The 17,628-nt window shown below is 39.8% G+C and overlaps 1 protein-coding gene across 1 annotated transcript in view; it reads left to right on the top strand.

Annotated features, from left to right (window-relative positions):
* Window positions 1-17,628, top strand: part of PCCA (propionyl-CoA carboxylase subunit alpha) — a 272,561-nt gene that overhangs the window by 253,262 nt on the left and 1,671 nt on the right. Inside the window, exons 22-23 of the mRNA XM_071430901.1 lie at window positions 2,984-3,124; window positions 15,609-15,686. Coding sequence (XP_071287002.1) covers window positions 2,984-3,124; window positions 15,609-15,686 — 219 coding nt within the window. The remainder of the gene's footprint in view (window positions 1-2,983; window positions 3,125-15,608; window positions 15,687-17,628) is intronic.

Here is a 17,628-nt window from a genome sequence, read left to right as displayed (position 1 = left end):
ATATTCTGAAAGGTCATTTGTGAACCAACTGTACCAAAAAAGGCCTTTCCCCAGAAGTTTACTGTTGTTATTTTTTACTTTTTGATTACAGTAACTTGCTTATCCCCCAAACAGACTAAAGAACAATAAACAAATACAAAAGGAAAAGGAACAGCTCATCAATAACAAAGACCTGCGTTTTAAAGCTTTGAGAGTACTGATTCTTACATCTCACTCCAAGCAAAGCAGGAGTCCTGCAGAGAAAGGAATCTAAAAGATATGAAAATTATAAAGATAGTAAAAACAATGTTTGGTAGGGATATTTTAGCTTGGTGTGGAGGACTGAGCTTTAAAGTGCAGCATACTGAGGAATGTGTTTTTCCCCCACTGCTGAATGTTGTGAAGCGCATAGGGAATTCTGTATTTCAACCCCTGTGAAATACTGTAACCTAGATGAATGCAGAAGGTCTGGCTTTCTCTTCAAGTTTAAATTTTGAAATTGGTCAGCTCAGGAGTGTTAATGTAGCTTAAAAAAGCTAAATGGCATCTAAACCTAATCCTTCGAAATCATATCAAAATAGTCTCTTGCAAGAGGCAAAAATACAGTCCACAAATATAACTTATTTCTGCATTCTTCCTTTTTTTATTTCTTTTTTTAAAAAAAAATATTTTCAAACTCTTGAGTACAAAGAAGACACCAACCATGGATACTGAAACTGTGCAATTTGTTGTAATTATATTCCCCCCCATAGATTTAATGAAGGACTTTTAAGTACAATTTATCTTTGATAAATAGTCCCTCTACACAGAATGTTTATTAGATTGACAGCAGAATACACTCTGCAAGCTTTTTTTCCTTGCCACTTATGACTCAGATGAATTTTAATAGGAGTAAAAAGCTTTTATTTGCACAGTAATTTCACTTAAGGATCATATCCTTCAGAAACTGGCAGACACTTGTATGTCTTGATTGCAAAACAGACACTCAAGAGTAAAGAAACATGCATAAGATGTTATTATTTGACTTGTCACACTGCTGCAATTCTATTTGCAGCTTATGTCACCAATTCTCCTATGGGCATCGCCCGCCGTGTCCCTGCACACAGAGCGTGTGTCCATGTGTGCTTGCACACGTGCACCTGGAAAAGGGCTGGATCAGCCTGGAAAAGGGGCTGTGATCAGCATGGAAAAGGGCTGTGATCGGCCTGGAAAAGGGCTGGATCAGCCTGGAAAAGGGCTGTGATCAGCCTGGAAAAGGGCTGTGATCAGCCTGGAAAAGGGCTGTGATCAGCGTGTAAAAGGGCGTGATCAGGCTGGACGCGGTGCCTTGAGCTGGGAGAGGGCTGGCTGTGCTTTGGGGTGGAAATCCTGAGTGGCACAGCCTCAATGGCCATGGTGATGCCTGCGGGAGGCTTGGGGTTAAAGCTGCTTTCTGCGTACAAAATGGTGCTGGTTTCCCTGTGCCACGGCAATTGAGACCGAGGCACATGGCTGGGAATGGTCCTCAAATTTTGGGATGCTACTTCCAGCTGCAGGGAGCATCGCTGTGGTGTTTCACTACACTTACTGGGCTGTGGTGGCAGGATCGGTTCATGTAACTGCCTGTTTCCAGGTAGAAGCGAGTATTTCTGAGTGACTGGCTACACTGTTCATCTCACAAAGTGTTGTGTGCCCACACACCATTCATTGAGGATGATAATCCTCTGTTACATTGTTTTAACTCAGCTTTGAAAGCTGCATTTTAAAGATGTCACTGCAGACTTAATCACCTTTTGCATGTATTTCTAAATGCCTTGTTCTGCTTCCGTAGGAAGCAGAAGGTAGAGTCCCCCTTTACCTTCACCAGAAGGATATCGGATTTTTTCTGTCCATGTAAAAATGAAAAGTAAAGACATTTTATTGTTAATAAAACAATAGCTAATTGTTTTGGAGGAAAACATACTGTTCCAAGCAAGGTGTTGAACTTTACATCAGCAAAATACGCATTTGAATTGTAAATGCCGTCCGTCGGATGCTTATTATTAAAACCTTTGTTTAAATTATTGATGAAGTGCGGTGCTGGCCTTCGCTCGGTGTGCCCTGGCGAGGCGCGAGTGTCGCACAGAGACCTGCTGCCATCTACTGGCTCCGTGCGCTCTTTCTCGGATGCTGTCCGTCCGTCCGTCGGTCCGTCTGTCTGTCTGAGGGCAGGGAGCTCGCCAAGTAACGGCAAGGTTTTAAAGACTAAAAGCTCTGGGGCCGAAATCACTTTAGGCAATATTTATATGCCTTCTGAAGGGTTTCGTTTAAAGGGATGCTCTCACCTGAGGGTCATCATATTCCCCTCTGATTTTAATCCATATAAAACATACTAGAGAAAACAATACTTTCTCCTGATATGTAATGGCTGCTGAATGGGTTTTATTGCAGATAAAGCATATTCAATACAACAAGGTTTGATTGTTCTGCTCATGCATGAAAAATCAGAATTGAAATGGAATTAATAGGCTTTAATTGCAAAATCTGAGCAAATTACTAACTTCAAACATTAAGTACATGGTAAATGCTTAAAAGGTAAACATAATGTTTAAGATCAGTCATGGCATTGACAGTCTGTTAGACTTTCCCAAAAGCTCAATTTCCAATTCATCACTGCACTGGAAAAAAATCCCTCGATTTTCCTTATCCACCAAAGATAATGTGCAGCAAGCATAAGGGCATTTTTGTTTTAAAATTTGAATCTCCCCTCTCTACCCCCAGTTTTAAAATGACTCTGACATCTCCTTACTGTACTTGATTCTTTGGTTTTATGTGCACTTTGCTGCAGACTGGGGTTGCATATTTTTCTTTCTACATCCTGAAAATGAAACTCTGAATAAAGCTTTCAAACAGTGTTTTTTAGACACTCCCGTGAAGAACAGCTAACAAATGTATTACATAAAAACATGCCATAAAATAATGCAGGTTATTGACTGGAATTCACCAAGGTACAGTTTTCTGAACCAGTCCTCTTCCTATTCTTTAGTACAAATTGCAAATACTGACGAAGGTTGCTGCGGAGCTGAGCAAGTACATGCCAGAGAAAGCAGCAGAGGACACCTCCAGCATTTTGAGATCTCCCATGCCTGGAACAGTGGTGGCAGTTTCTGTCAAGCCTGGGGACATGGTAAGAAATGTGATCTATATATCTGCGTTTTCATTATATTTGCCACAGAAATTTCACCTTGGTGCAACTGAAACTACAGGTCACACCATGGGTTGGTGTGGGGTTTTTTGTTGTCTTGGTTTTGTTTCTTTTTTTTTTTTTTTTAAATCACCTGTGGAATAAAGTGTGCTAAAGGACGTGTGCTTTTTTTAGTTTGAATTTTAAAAATTAAGAAGGAAAATCAATTCAAATTAAACTGGCTTTAAAAGAAAAAAATTCAGCCTGGTACAAGTTCACAGCAGAAACTCAAAGAGATAGCTTGGTTTTGTATCCCAAATACCTCAATACCTTAAGGGGCAGGACAGGTACAAGGGAGAAAATGGTGAGTAAATTCACATAAGTGTGTGTGTGTATCTCTATCTATCTATCTATCTATCTATCTATCTATCTATCTATCTATCTATCTATCGTCTATATATAAAAGCTGTTAATGCTAGCAGGAGAAAACTGTTGATTTTCTGCCCTGAAGTAATGAAAATATTACTTGAAAAAAAGGGGACATAGGACAGATACTTACCTTTACAGGTTTTTGGGTTTTTTTTGTTTTTTTGGTTTTTTTTTGGGTTTTTTTTGGTTTTTTTTTTTGGTTTTTTTTTTTTCTTTTTTTTAAGAACTTCTGGGTTATCATTTCACAAAACACATGAGTTGGGAATTCTATTCTGGCAATTTCCAGGCTCATGTGGTAATCTTCTTGTCTTGAAGAAGGAATGAACTTTCCATACAGAAGGGTAAGGGATTATGCTGTTGCTGGGGGATTTCCAGTCCTCCTTACCTCACATTGAGTTGGAAACAAATTTTTGTTTTAAAGTTGTGTATAAACACTGACTTGAACTCAGCTTTATATGAAATTCTACCACATTGTATCATATGTTATTTCTAAGATTGAGGCCCTTATGTCTCATAACCACTGAAAACCAGGTAGTGAGAGCAGACACAGAAGTATTTGAATCAGATTGTGCATATTAATTTTAAAGTACTGTCGTCAGTAAATGATGCTATATATGTAGCACTTAGGTACAAACAGAAGCTTCAGTCACAGGGTTCATAATTTATGGCAATGAAGCCTAGATTTTCTTGAAAGATGATTCAAAAATGGGATCAAGATCTGAATTTCAAAATCAGGATTGAGCTTATTACGTGACAGTCATCGATCATGCTGGCAAAGTGGTATATTTGCTTACATTTTGCTATGATACCACCTTTGGTTTTAAAATATATGGTTATTTCTGTCTGTACAGTGAAAACAGAGTCATCATGTATAAGATATAAAAGATAATATAAAAGATATTATAAAAGATAAAAGACATAAGATATAAAAGATAATATAAAAGATCTTTTATAATATAAAAGATCTGTAGGCGCCAATGTTTGTAGTAATGAAATAAAGACATTTCAGAGGAAAAAGATCTAAGTTAAGCTGGTAAGAAATTAGAAATTCTTTTAGCTTCTACACTTAGCTTTCTTGTCTATGATCTATACATAAATGCACACAGTTTAGATACGTTAAAACAAAAGAACAGTATTCAATTAAAATATTCTTTATGTCATGACATGGACAGAGGAATCTGCTTTCTTTGTCAAGGGCAAAACAAGTGGCTGAATGAGGAAGATTGTAAGCAAATACTTTTTGTGAAGAATTAAGGGAAACATTTTTAAGTCAAGGATTTTAAGACTTTAAACATTTGTTTAATATTTATTTTTGAGAAGTTAATTCTAAATGTTTCCAGTCTTCTTGCCCTGAAGAATAGTTCTTGTTGTCTTGAAAGAATATAATCAGTGGAGAAGGAGGCCAGATCCTAAGGGATTTTAAGTAAATAAATAAATGAACCTCCCTCCACAAATCTACAAGTGGTGCTGTGCATCAGAGCACAAGTTGTTAAATAATGTGTGTGAGATTTCTTTTTTCCCTTCTCCTCTCCTGCAGCTTTTTGCTGGAGGCACTGAGTGGCAGAGCATTTGAACAGCATAATCTATGTTCTGCTGACCTGAGCTTGTCATTGCTAATTGTGTGGCTTTAATTGCAAAACACATTTGCGTTCCTGAAAAGGGTTTAGCTTAAATCCTTCCTTTTCAGGACTAGTGTCAAAACGTTAGAAAAAAAGCGAGGCAGCCAGCAAATGAGGGTAACATCAGCTCTGGGCTCTGAATAAGCAGTGGGATGGTGGGATTCAGATTACTCTTCCTGGCTGTCTGTCACAAACCAGCTCACCCACTACAGCTGCTGAAGGCATGATGGGCAGGGAACTGTAGCTCCTTGATAAATACAGCTCTTTTTGTTGCACTGCTTGGGAAAAGTCTGATTTTTTAGTGCGCTGGAGAAATGGGAATTTAAGTAGCTCCTATTCTGTGTGCTTGCCACTGGGTTTGGCAGCTCAGATTTGCATGGTGTGTGAAAACAGCACAGCTGAAAAATGGGAGAAGGTGAGGTAGTTGTCCATCCTTCCCCTCAGGTGTTGCTGCTGCTAGCAATAAAGCTGTCAGGTTATAGCTGCTCTGAGGCTGCTTGGCCTGAGCTGTGAGCTGGGCACTACAGTGTTAGTGCAGCACAGTCCCTGTGCTCACAGAGATGCTCTCAGAGCCGTCAGGGGCACGGGGAGCTGAGCTGCCATCCCCCTCCTTCAGGTGCAACTTTACAAATGGTGAAAAAGCACCGAGAGAGGGTCACCTCACCCTCGTGTGCCTGGCCGTGCGCGCAAACCCGTGCTTATTGCCCACGGTTCAGCTCCAGGGCACCGCGCCCGGCCAGGTAAAGCACATGGTGTTTGTGTTTGTGTTTCTGCAGCCAAACGAGGGGGCAGTGCTGATCCCTGGGTTAGTGTTCCCCACTCGATGTGTCATTGTTTTTACTTGAAGCATAGTGTTCTCTTTCGGCTGCTGTTGCTGAGAAATACTTTGGTCTGGTGAAGCCTGATAGAAGATTGCATGAGCATCCTCTATCCAGCTGGTCTGATAAGCAGTTTTCAATTCATTTTTTGCCAAAAGATATTGCATATGCAAGGAATTTATTTTCTTTTGTCTGTAAGATGATCTGTAGATTTTAGTAACACAGTGGGGAAGTGCTGTTTGTCATTTAGAGAGAAGCAGAAACTTGTGATGCTGCCAATTTCTTTAGGTTTTTAGTTACTTTCTGCTTTCTTTATTTTCCTTCATGTGATCAGAAGACTGTGATTAGTTGTCACTCAGTTATTCCTGGAAGCACATTGAAGGCACTCAGAAGCAGAAAGCAACATAAACAATGAAACAGAAATCTAGCTGGCTAGAAAGAAGGTTAATATTATTTAGGGAAAGAAGATTTAAATTTAGATTACATTCCTCATAATGCAGTCCCATTAATATAGGAAATATATCCCTTATTGGGGAATGTTTGCATATTTGTTTTCTAAGTAGTTGTTTATGATTGTATGCATTAGGATGAAATTTGTACTTGGGAAAATTAATTACTTTTTGGTTCCTCATGGTGCCATAGGCCAGAGAAACTACTGGACTTCAAGAGTCCAGGCAAGTAATTCACTCTGTTTTCAATAACCCTGGTGGCAGCACAAGCCAGCCCTGGTAGCACACAGTAGGATTTTTATGCCAGAGGGTAGAGATGGCACTGCACATAGTTCTAATCTCACCATAGCTACCACAAAGACAGCACCATAAAAACTACTAAAGCTGCACAAATTCCTTTATTTACTCAGAGGGCAGGACTTGGGTGGGCACTTGAAAATACTTTTTCTTTGTGTTGAGTTGTTTGGTGTGGTTTTTGTGCATGTAGGATTCTGTGCACTGAAAGTGCAGGAGAGGGGAGAGCTCTTGAAGTCCTAATGGTTGCCCAGGTAAAGCAGTGTTGTTGCTCCTAAAGCAAACACACCAAAAATGTTCCCACTACTGATTCCAAATTTGGTAGTCTGAACTGTCCACAGCATCAAAGAAAGATCTTAGCTGTCCTGATTGCCTTGCAGCCTTTGCTATATTTTCACCTTTGAACATAGCTTTTGCTTTTTCAGTTTTCTGTCTGTCAGGAATATGAAGGTGTTTTTCTTTTAGCTGTATGTTTCTGTTGGTTGTTTTTCCTTTTTAGTGACATTAGCCAGGACAGGTGTTGTTAGTAAGCTGAACATTGGTCAATAAGTTAATGCCTAATACCTGTCAGCCTAAATCACTTTAATAATTCCCCCCACACTTAAATATGTAAAAGGAAAGCACCCTTGGGTGAACACCCCAATGCTACTGAGTCTTTGAGGACTACAGCCAAAAGAAGAGGACAATTAATTATTTTCACCAAAGTTTATAAATTGCTTCTCTTTCCAGTAGATTAAAATTACTCCACTTTTGTAAGTTATCACCATTCAAGCAATTTTTAAAATGTACTTTTCTCATATAAAAATTTCTTATGATTTCAGCTAGTATAGCTATGGGCATTAATACTGCATGGGATGAATTTTTTCCTACCAAAATGTCAGCTGTTAAATGTAGATGCTAATTGTCTCAGTAATTTCAAAATTGGGTAACTTGAAGGCTGCTTTTTTAGTTGTATAACTTCGGAAAGACACTACTGTGTTTCCACCTTTTAAAAGTAATTAAAGAAAAAAGTTTTAAACTGCATTCATCTTTCAGTTCAGCTGCATGCATTTTATTTCAATTCCTCTTGTTATTCTTTAGAAGAATAGTTTTTAAGAAAATCTTTATTCATGATTTTCCATCTCACAAGCCTTGGTAAGTTTTTGCTATGGGAAAATATGTTTTGTTTGATCTCTACTGCTGAAATGCTCACTACTAAAAAGCAAAACAAAAGAGCTTTCTAAATTCTGTTTGTCACTACTTCATTCATTCATGTGAAAGAAAAGGTAATGTTTTAACCTTACCTGTTGCCATCAGGCAGTTGTGTGTTGTTTAAAGTTGTATTTTCCATTCAGTCCTCAAAATCATAAAAAAACCACCTCTTTTCAAATCTTATGCTAATTGGAATTTATAGCAGAGAAACAACATCCAGGATAAAACAGAAAAAATATATTTGCTTAAGTTTCATGTTCCATTTGGATAAATATGGTATCAATAATTTAGTAAGATATTATTTAATTCAAATACTACTTTGCTCTTGTGTATGAATGTTTTCTTTCTATTGTTGTCTCCCCTTTTTCTTTCCCTTTCCCTCCTTTCCTCGCTCCTGTTCTTCAGAGCAAATATAAACTCCACTTGTCAGTTGAAAGGAATTTGCAAACTTGACAAAATATGGTCACAAACCTTACACAGTTTTTATGATTCTGTGTATTTGACAGTTTTCTTGGGGTTTATCTTCTGGGCCAAAAAGCCCTGTTGGTAAACAGGAAATGTTCATGGTTGTAGAATATCCAGAAAAAAAGAATTAAATAGATCACCATTCTTATTACATAGGGCCATGAGTAATAATTGTAGTTACATTGAAAAACAATTAACTGTAATCATATTTCATAATGTATTTTTTATATTTGACTTGAAAAAAAATTTACTATATATTTTATGCAATTGTGTTCCAGTACAGTGTAATTAAGAAGGAAATCCTATTATGATAAGTTAGAATTAGTGAATCTTATTTGAGTTTCGTCCTAGGAGAAAAATGTTACCAATCCTTTGAGAAGAATTCATATAATTTTTTATATGTATATAAAGTAATATACATATAATATATATATAAATATATAAGTAAAATACATATAAATATATAAATACATATAAATATATAAGTAATAAACAACTTTTTAGCTGTTACTAAAAAAGTTGATTGGTACAGATTAGGCTGAGTTAGCAGTAGAATAGCCCCAGAAATGCTCTGCCTGAATATCACTTGCCCAGCACCCTGGGATGGCAGAGGCAGTTGGGGCAGCGTGTTTTGGATAAGTGGGAGTGCAATGACCAGTGCTGATTGCTGTCAGGGGGACATCAGTGACCTTCAGTCAGAGGTCAGAAGATGTGGGATGTGCTGTGTTCAGCTTCATTCCTTAAAGGAGTGTGGCAAAAAAAGTTTAGTAACGATTTGTCAAGTACTATTAATTGCTGCTAATTATATTTGCAGTTCTGTAGCTCTGGTTTCAAAGTTAATTTGGAAAGAAGAGAAAACTTGCACTAATTATTTTACATGGTAATGGACAATGCCAAGGAATTGCAATTGTTGCTTATCCAATTCCTCTTGATTTGTTTTCTTGTTGGATGCTGGCTGCCAGATTGCCAATAAGTCAGAGAGAAAAATATCTGGGAAGGGAATGATACCAGCATGGACTAAATTTAAACAACAAATAAACAAACAAAATTCCCTGTATCTTCATAAATAGTGAATGCATAGTTAACTCACTGCTCAGTGATTTTGCACAAGCACAAACAAGGTGCATGTTTGCAGTTATTTTGCAGAAGGCTACAAGAGAGGATAACTCTCTTTCATATGGCACTATCTTGCATTGTCCCTTTTCACTTAAAAGGCTCAACAGGGACTTAAGCTGCAGAATAGTGGAAATTGTGAGTGATGTTTACTGGTGTCTTCCCAAATATGAGGAAGGAGATACCAATAAAACACAACTCTCACTTCACTTTAACCAAATCTAAGCTCGTATTTGCTTTGGGCTGTCATTGTTTTTTTCCACTTCAGCTCCAAGAGCCTTAAAAATGTTCCGCATCAGAGCACCTGTGTTCTAAATATAATGGTCTTAAAAATGTAATTGAGGGATTTTCACTTTTGTAGGCAAATCAGCAGGGTTGATATTGATCCGTCTTTTTAGGGAGCCACAGTGCAGCAGAAGGTGATACTGTAGAGGGCCCCGTAAACCCTCGGAGCCTTCTGTCTAATTTGGCAGAAAAACACAGAATGTCGGACAACAAAAGAACGATCCGATTCCGTAAGAAATCTTCATCCCTCCCACCTCCTTTTCACAAGATAAAAAAAAGAGACTTAATTTTTTCAGCTGCACACAATGATTTGGTGCTCACTCTTGCATTGAAACAGTTGCTGTCAAAACAGGCAGGAAACAGTTTTCTTTTAATTGCTGAAATCATTCGGAAGTGCTTCATGCACGGCTTCTATACAGCAGATGCTGTGCATTAATTGGCCTGTGTAGGGCTGACCCAGGGTTCCTTGCAGCGGGCCCAATTTTAGGCAGAGGGTGTAAATAGCTTATTTCTTATTTTGTATAACCTGGCGTACATTATGAGCGCGCCTGCACGTGGGGTATTTCATGGTCTGCAGTTTCTAATGTCATGTGGGTTTCAAAACCTGTGCTTCTCTGGTAATGTACTAGCAGCAGGTAAGCTCTAAATACCATCCATCAGGAGCTAATTTTTTATCCAGATACTCCAATGACTGATGAACCTGTCTTTTGTATGAATGTTCAGCACAGGAGAAAGCCATATGCCCCTGGCACTGGTTCCTATGCATTCTTTACAGTTTGTGGGGAGGAGATTAAGGAAAAAACAAACCCTTACATTTACAAGTCTTTCATTTATTTAGCAGTTAGCACTTTCTAAAATAGCTTTAGTATTTTTTTTAACAGTGAAAAGAGATTTAGGTCTTTTAAAGCAATCTGACTACCACTACTCATTTTCTTTATCAGGAATATTACTGCACACCCTTAATAGGGAACCTTGTTTTGCTACTCCCCGTCTGTTCAAAACAGACCTTAGCCCATTAGAAGGTCCTCCCTTGTGTGGGAAGACCACAGCTGTTACTGTAAATCTCATCCAGTAACTGTATCACCCCCATTTTGTGGCTCTGAAGGATGAAATTGAGAAATGGAATACTGTGCAGTCATCCTTTACATCTCCAATTTTAGGCCTTTGCACATCATTTTCATGCTTTTATTCCAAATCAAACAACATTAGTGAGCAACACCACTCTGTGCTAAATGCCTGGTGTCTAAGCAGCACCTACAATCTTTGTTTTTGGAGGATTTAGGATTGGGAGGCAAGTTGGGGTTTTGTTGTTGTTGGGTTTTTTTAATTTTATTTTTTTAATAAATAAAGTCTTTTCTCTCCTTTCTCCCCCACCGAATCTTTCCCAGTCCCCAGAGTTTGTCAGAAGCGGAAATCCAGATGGTAGTGAGGTGCCTAAGATGGAGGATGCTCTGTTATGCCTCCAAAGAGGAAGTGGGAGCTCAGCATGGCTTATAAACACAACTTTAAAAAGGCTTCTGTTTCTTTAAGTCCTTCTGGATAAAGTGGATCTAACTTCTTGTGAAGGATATTGGGGGCTTTAATCAGAAATAAGAAGTGGTTTAAATCATTAGCACAACAAAGCAAACTATAAGCTTGAAGATAAAAGTCTCAGGGGAAAGAGTCCTCTGAAAATAAATGGGACTTGATAGATTTCCATATCATTTATAACTTCCCTTAATTACACTTGGAAGACTTGCCAGTAAAACTGGAAAATTGGCAGCCTATATCCATTATAGTAATTTTGCCGACCATGGCAAGCAGCTGGCTTTACTGGATTTTATTTCCCATCACTCACAATTAATCATCAGCTGGAGATGTCTGAAACTCCTCAAAACGTAGCAATACTGTGTGACATTCAGGCCTCCTTAAAATGCTGAAATCTGCTGAGTAAATGGGCCGAGTTCCCCTTCCAGGGAGCTCATTTTGGTGCGAGGCAGGCTGCCGGTTAATGAGTGCCACTCCGATAATCGGATGCGAATGTGAACCCTGACCTCGTGTCAAAGGAGAGGACGCAGCAAGCTGGATAAAAGATCCGTGATTCAGGTCTGCAAACTTTACACCAATTAGACAGAGAGCGGGGAAATGCATCAGCGCCCATTGGGTTTATCAGAAAGACTTGAGGGGCTTGTGACCATTTTGTAAGCCTAACATGGGAGACGTCCTGTCACAATCATTAAGTCTTTATGCCGTGACGCACCAAAGTCCGCAGAAAGTGCACCATATTCACAGAGATCCCGTGCTAGCCATGCCCTCGGCTGTGCGCCGTCTTCTCGGGCTCCTGAGCTCCAGAGAGCCCTGGCTCTGAGTGGGGATGGTCTTTGTGCTCCTCACGTAGGTGCAACGGGAGCAGGTCGGCCTTGCTGCTTCCCACATTCCGCTTCCACCCTGTGGCGGGAGTTGCTTGGTTGGGAAATGACCGGAGACACTTCCCTGTCCTGTGTAACCTTTTGGCCAGCGGAGGGAACAACCACCGTGCAGTCCCTGAGTGACTCAAACAGCACCATTGACTGGTCCCAAATCCACACTGCAATTGTTATTAGCATCGAGATGTTAAGTACCCTCCTCTTCAAGGATCTTTTTTCTTCTTTTTCTTTCTCTTTTCTGTTTCTTTTTCACTTTTCACTCTTTGAACCGCACCATGCAGCAATAAACTGCTAAAATGCAGGCTGCAGGTCTAGCAGTTAATCACTCATTTATTTTGATATACCAAGCAATGTAAAGGTCGATTTGTCTGTGGTGTAACTCTGTGGAAAAGATACCTGCGATTAATTTGTTTTAAGAAAAGGAGCCCTTTTAACTTTACTTGGTTCAAAGAAATGAGATTTTTTTTGTTTGATTTTAGTTGCCTGTTTTGACAGATTTGGGTCATCACTGAGACCTCTCTAAATGGAAATGTAAAGATGGTGGTTTTCACTGGTTTGCCATCCACTGAAAGAAATAAATTATAGAATGAAAATACAGCATTAAAAATGGTCCAGATAAATCCTTAAATAAGTTAGACGGCAAGAACTTGTACACATCTCTGCAGTTTTCATTTGCAGGCTAAATAGCAGGCAAAATGAAATGTGCAATTATAGAATGAAAGAAATTGGACAATGCCCAAAAGACTGAAAAAGAGGAAAGAGAGATACAAGTGCCTAATTTTAGGATTTGTCGCTTTTCAACACAATGAGTGGAGCTGTAAAGGTTTAACATAAGAACAGTAATTAAACTTCTGTGCTTAAGTGACACTTGCACCAAGATAATTTTCAACAAATTGCACATCATCAGAAGTATTGCCACAGCATTTTCACATGTGGTACCTGCTGAAAGTGCCTCCTTCCTTTCAAATTAGTAGGACTAGATGTTAACTGGATACTTGGACCATAAGTTTTGTGAGTTGAGGGGGTTATTTCCTTCCCAGACACTGTCCTTTGTCATCAACCCCAGCATGCATTATATAAAACACAAAAACTTTATTTTTGAGAAAGAGGGGAAACTGAGAAGAAATTCAGATTAAGGGACATTTCCATCCCGCAATCACTAACACTTCCTGCCGTTTTAGCACCACACTTTCGATCTACTGAGACAATTCTCTACTTTTCCCATAGATGTGTTTCCAGAACTCTCTTTAGATAACTGCTGAGTGGTTCATTTGCACACCATCCTCCTGATGAAGCCATGTCACAGTTAAATGTAACTGCTCAAGGAGAGAGTTTCGTGGTCTTGTAATCAGGCCACTGCATTTAGATCTGTGTCCTTAGCATCTCAATCTTCAGCAACCTGTAGAGGCCTGTGTTCTTGGCTCTCTGATAGCAGAGCTTAACCAGAGGGTGGCAAAATTGTTTCTGAAATGCTTATTTTAATAACAGCATTATTAAAAAAACCCTCTTCCAACAAACTTTCTTGCCTCTTTTCTTTCCTTCTCTTTGAATCCAAAGTAGATATTCATTGGTTCCTCATAACCTCAGAAATGTTTGCAAAGTTCAGAGCAGATGGAAGAAAAGTAATGAGGTAGGGAAAAGGAGAGGAGAAGAAGAAAGGAAAGGAGGAGTGAGCTGCTGGGACAAGGTACAGGCAGAGCAGCAGGTGTGGAAGGAAGGAGACAAAAGACAGGGAAAGGGAATAGAGGGGAAATCACAAGTCTTTGATTCTATTCACCAAATTGGACACCTGCTAATGATTTAACTGCTTGCCTGAAGCTCAGGATGGAATTTCTGCAGGGTAAGTGTTGGGTTTTGGTTATTCTCTGTACCCAGTTAGTACACCATATTCCCATAGCAAATGCTTTCCATATTTACCCTCCAAAACCTCTCATACTGTTGATGCCAATCTTTTGGAGAAAGGGTGTGAAAGCGCCTTTTAATCCAATCGTTTTTGTTTTGTTTTGTTTTGTTTTGCTCAGAATCCATAGGCAGATAGCAGTGCTTTTTAGTGAGTTAGTGAAAAAATAGGTTTCCTTAAAGTTTTGGAAAGTTCTTCATTCAATGTACATTTGATCTCTGACTTCACATCTGTCTGTAAGTATATTCCTCCAAAGTGGCACACACTTGTTCTTAAATATGTATTATTCATTTTACATATAATTAGAGAAATATATCTATGTGTATATATGTGTGTATATAAACAAACATTTTGTTGGCACTGGCACATATAACAGTGCATAAACCAGATTTCTGCAGGTTTCAGATTACCCTGTTTCATGAAACTTGGACATCAGAGTGAAAGCCTCCCAAACTTGCTGAGCTAATGAGGAAATAGCAAACTCCATCTGCAAAAGAGTCCAATGAAAAGACTTGCAGTGGGCACTTGGAACCAGGCATCCCATAGGAGTGTACAGGTCCTAAATCCTGGCATGTAGGTCCTGGCACCCTTCCTCCCTGGCACGCATTGTCTTTGGGGAATGACCAGCTGATCCCTGGGTTGCACTGGGTAAATTCCAAATCCCTTGTTTGCTTCTCATGTTTAGGCAGCCTCCACAGCCACTGTCAAGCCTTGAGCAGCAGTTTCCTCTGTGCAAGGTGGTCTAAGTGATCCACTGGAGGGAGGATCTGACTGGGAGGCACAGGGAGCCCAGCAGAGCAGCCCAGTGGGTTCCTGGTGACCTTGAGCTTGCACATGCCTGCTAGCAGGACACAAACAGAAAGAGAAACCTCAGTGTTTTCTATAAAGAGGTCTGAGCTGTGGTGAAAGTGATGAGTTTGTCTCCACTGTGCCTCCCCTGTGGATGAGAGCTGGTGGCTGCTCACTGATGAGCTCCTTTCTGTCAGTCCAAAGTCATCAGCCACCATCAGAGGCTGCCATGTGCAGAGGTGACACATTCTCCTCAGCATCAGCCCACTGGGTACTGTTGGACCTTCCAGCCCAAGCTGCCCCGGACACCTGCCAAGGAACTTTTGGCTTCTGAATCAGTATGAGTATCTGTGGGCCCTGCACCAGGGAAGCAAAGCAGAAGTTCCCTGGCCAAAAATGCACAAATTAGATTTTGCTTTGCATTTAATTGATGTTGAACTGTGGTGGTGTGAACTGTGGAATCTGGAGCTGAATGGATGGGATGGGAGAGGAGCCTTTCAGGTTTGCCTGGGGTAACAATTTTAAGCAACTGATTTTTTCCCCCCCTTATTTTGCTGCCAATTTTGTGATTGTCATTTGTGTTGTGACTGTGTAACTGGCTGACTTGACTTGTGTCATGAAAGTCTTTATAGCATTTAATGAAATAATCCTTTTATTTTCCATAAGAATCATCACACTTAGAACATTTTGAATCCTCTATTCTCATTTTGTACTGCTTGAATTTCATCAGGTTTCGGAAGGTCAAGAGATTTGTGTAATTGAAGCAATGAAAATGCAGAACAGTATGATTGCTGCTAAAACAGGCAAGGTAAGCCACCTTAGGTCACTTAAAACCATATGCAACTTGTCAACAGGATAGAATTTTAAAAGGAAAAAAGGAGGATTCTGGTTGTTAAGGAATTAAGTCTGATTGTTGTAAGTCTTTCAAAGTGAGGTGTCTTTAATTTTGTAACATTTGCATCTGCTGTGAATGCTGTTAAGTAGTTCCGAGCCTTAGATAGCACAGCAGGAAATAGTTTTACTGGCTTTGGAAATTCATATAGCTCTTTCTCCTAAATTATTTGTTTTCTGTGATGTTACAATGCCAAGATGAATTGAAAGGTGTTGCAGACCATTTCTCCAAATTTCATCTTTCCAGAAAAAAAAGAGAGATCTCTTTGCCAGTTAATTATTTAATGGCAAATAATTTGTCATTTAAAAAACCCACCCAGAACAAGGCATAGAAAGTGCTTTTGCAGGCGGGAGAAAACAGCAATTTTATTTTATTATTGTGACTGTTAAGTATCAAGCCTGCATCTGCCCATTTGTTAAGCTTTGCAAGGCTAGGCATTAGCCTATCCTGCTCCTGAGGGATCAGCACTGCAGCACTGGAGCTGGGACTTGTTGCAGTGTAGGACGTGCTAAAACCAGCACTCTGGGCAGGGAACTGGTTGTAACAAGAGCATGCCCTAAACCTGAGTTGGTCTGAGGACTGCCAAACCTTAAGTTGGGACTTCAGAGCATCCCTGTGCTAGATTATAATTCACAGCCTGAAACCATCACCAAGATGTGGGCCCCAGATCCATCCTTTCCAATGGGAGAGCACAGTGTGGATCTGTGTCACATATTCTCCTCCATTGCTATTTCCTAACCTGCCCAAGCCCATCTCTCCTGGGGTGAAGCCCCTCTGCTCTCTCTGAGGCACAAACCCCAGGGCAGGAGCCCTCAGCCCACACGGAGGCAGCAGGGAGCCTGACTGCAGGCAGGGACGGGGTTTGCCACTGGCAAGGTTCGCTGAGATCTCAGGATGGCTCTCAATGCCAAGGACTGTTTGTGTGTTTACAAGAAAGGCTTTTTTGGCACAGCTCTAAAATTGTCACCCAGGCTGGGTCTCAGACTTGCCTCTTCCAGTGCATCCAGTGCAAAATTGGGTCTCAAGAGAAAAAAATACTGAGGGAAGGAGTATGTTTCCGTTCCTTTTGCTCTAACATTGCCACTTTATTATTTTATTTCATGCATTAATTTCTACATAATTTATTTTCTTACTTGATTAATATTTCCAAGCATTTAGTTTTTCATCTGCTGTTATTAACCCCCTTACTGCTGCTCTTTGCATCCACTGATTTTAACTTGTAATTAAAATGCCATTCCCTCTCCCACCCACCCCATTTATTTTTCACTTTAACCTTCCCTTTTCCACCAAGGTGTTCTGCACTCCATGGGTCTGTTCCTTACCATCCTGCTTGTACTTCTCCTAATAATAAATATTTCCAACTCACTCAGTACAGATGCCACATAAAACCTGTTTGGTTTATTAATCCTCCAAGGTAGGATGTGAAAGGTGCTCAGGCCATTCAGGAGGCCTCCTGTGTGCCTTGCAATGTCCCCTTGGTGCACCCATTTTAATAGCAAGTGCATTATTTGACCTTTAAAATGTTAAGAATTTGAATAAGCACAAAGGTTTTGGGTTGTGTAGAAATGAAGCTGCTAAACAGAATTCATCCTGTACTGCAGTGCAAAGTCATGGCTCTGAGTGCTAAAATAACTTGGCCTCTCCGCAGGAATGGGATGTTTGGCACAGGCTGTTAGTCCATGTTTTGATGCTTTGAAACTGTGTTTTGAAACTCAGTTCATTTGTCTTCAGCTGGAGGACGTTCCCATTTTCATTCCTGACTTGAATTCCTTTTCTGTATCAAACCCCATCTTCCTGTTTGGAATTGTGAGAAAGGTGGCTTGTTTTTATCTACTTTGAGTTTACTCCAGCTGCAGGT

The sequence above is a fragment of the Agelaius tricolor genome, unplaced genomic scaffold, assembly GCF_023055355.1.
Source record: "Agelaius tricolor isolate 1412-34295 unplaced genomic scaffold, bAgeTri1.0.p SCAF_7, whole genome shotgun sequence".
NCBI lineage: Eukaryota > Metazoa > Chordata > Aves > Passeriformes > Icteridae > Agelaius > Agelaius tricolor.
This window is presented reverse-complemented; position numbering and strand designations above follow the sequence as displayed.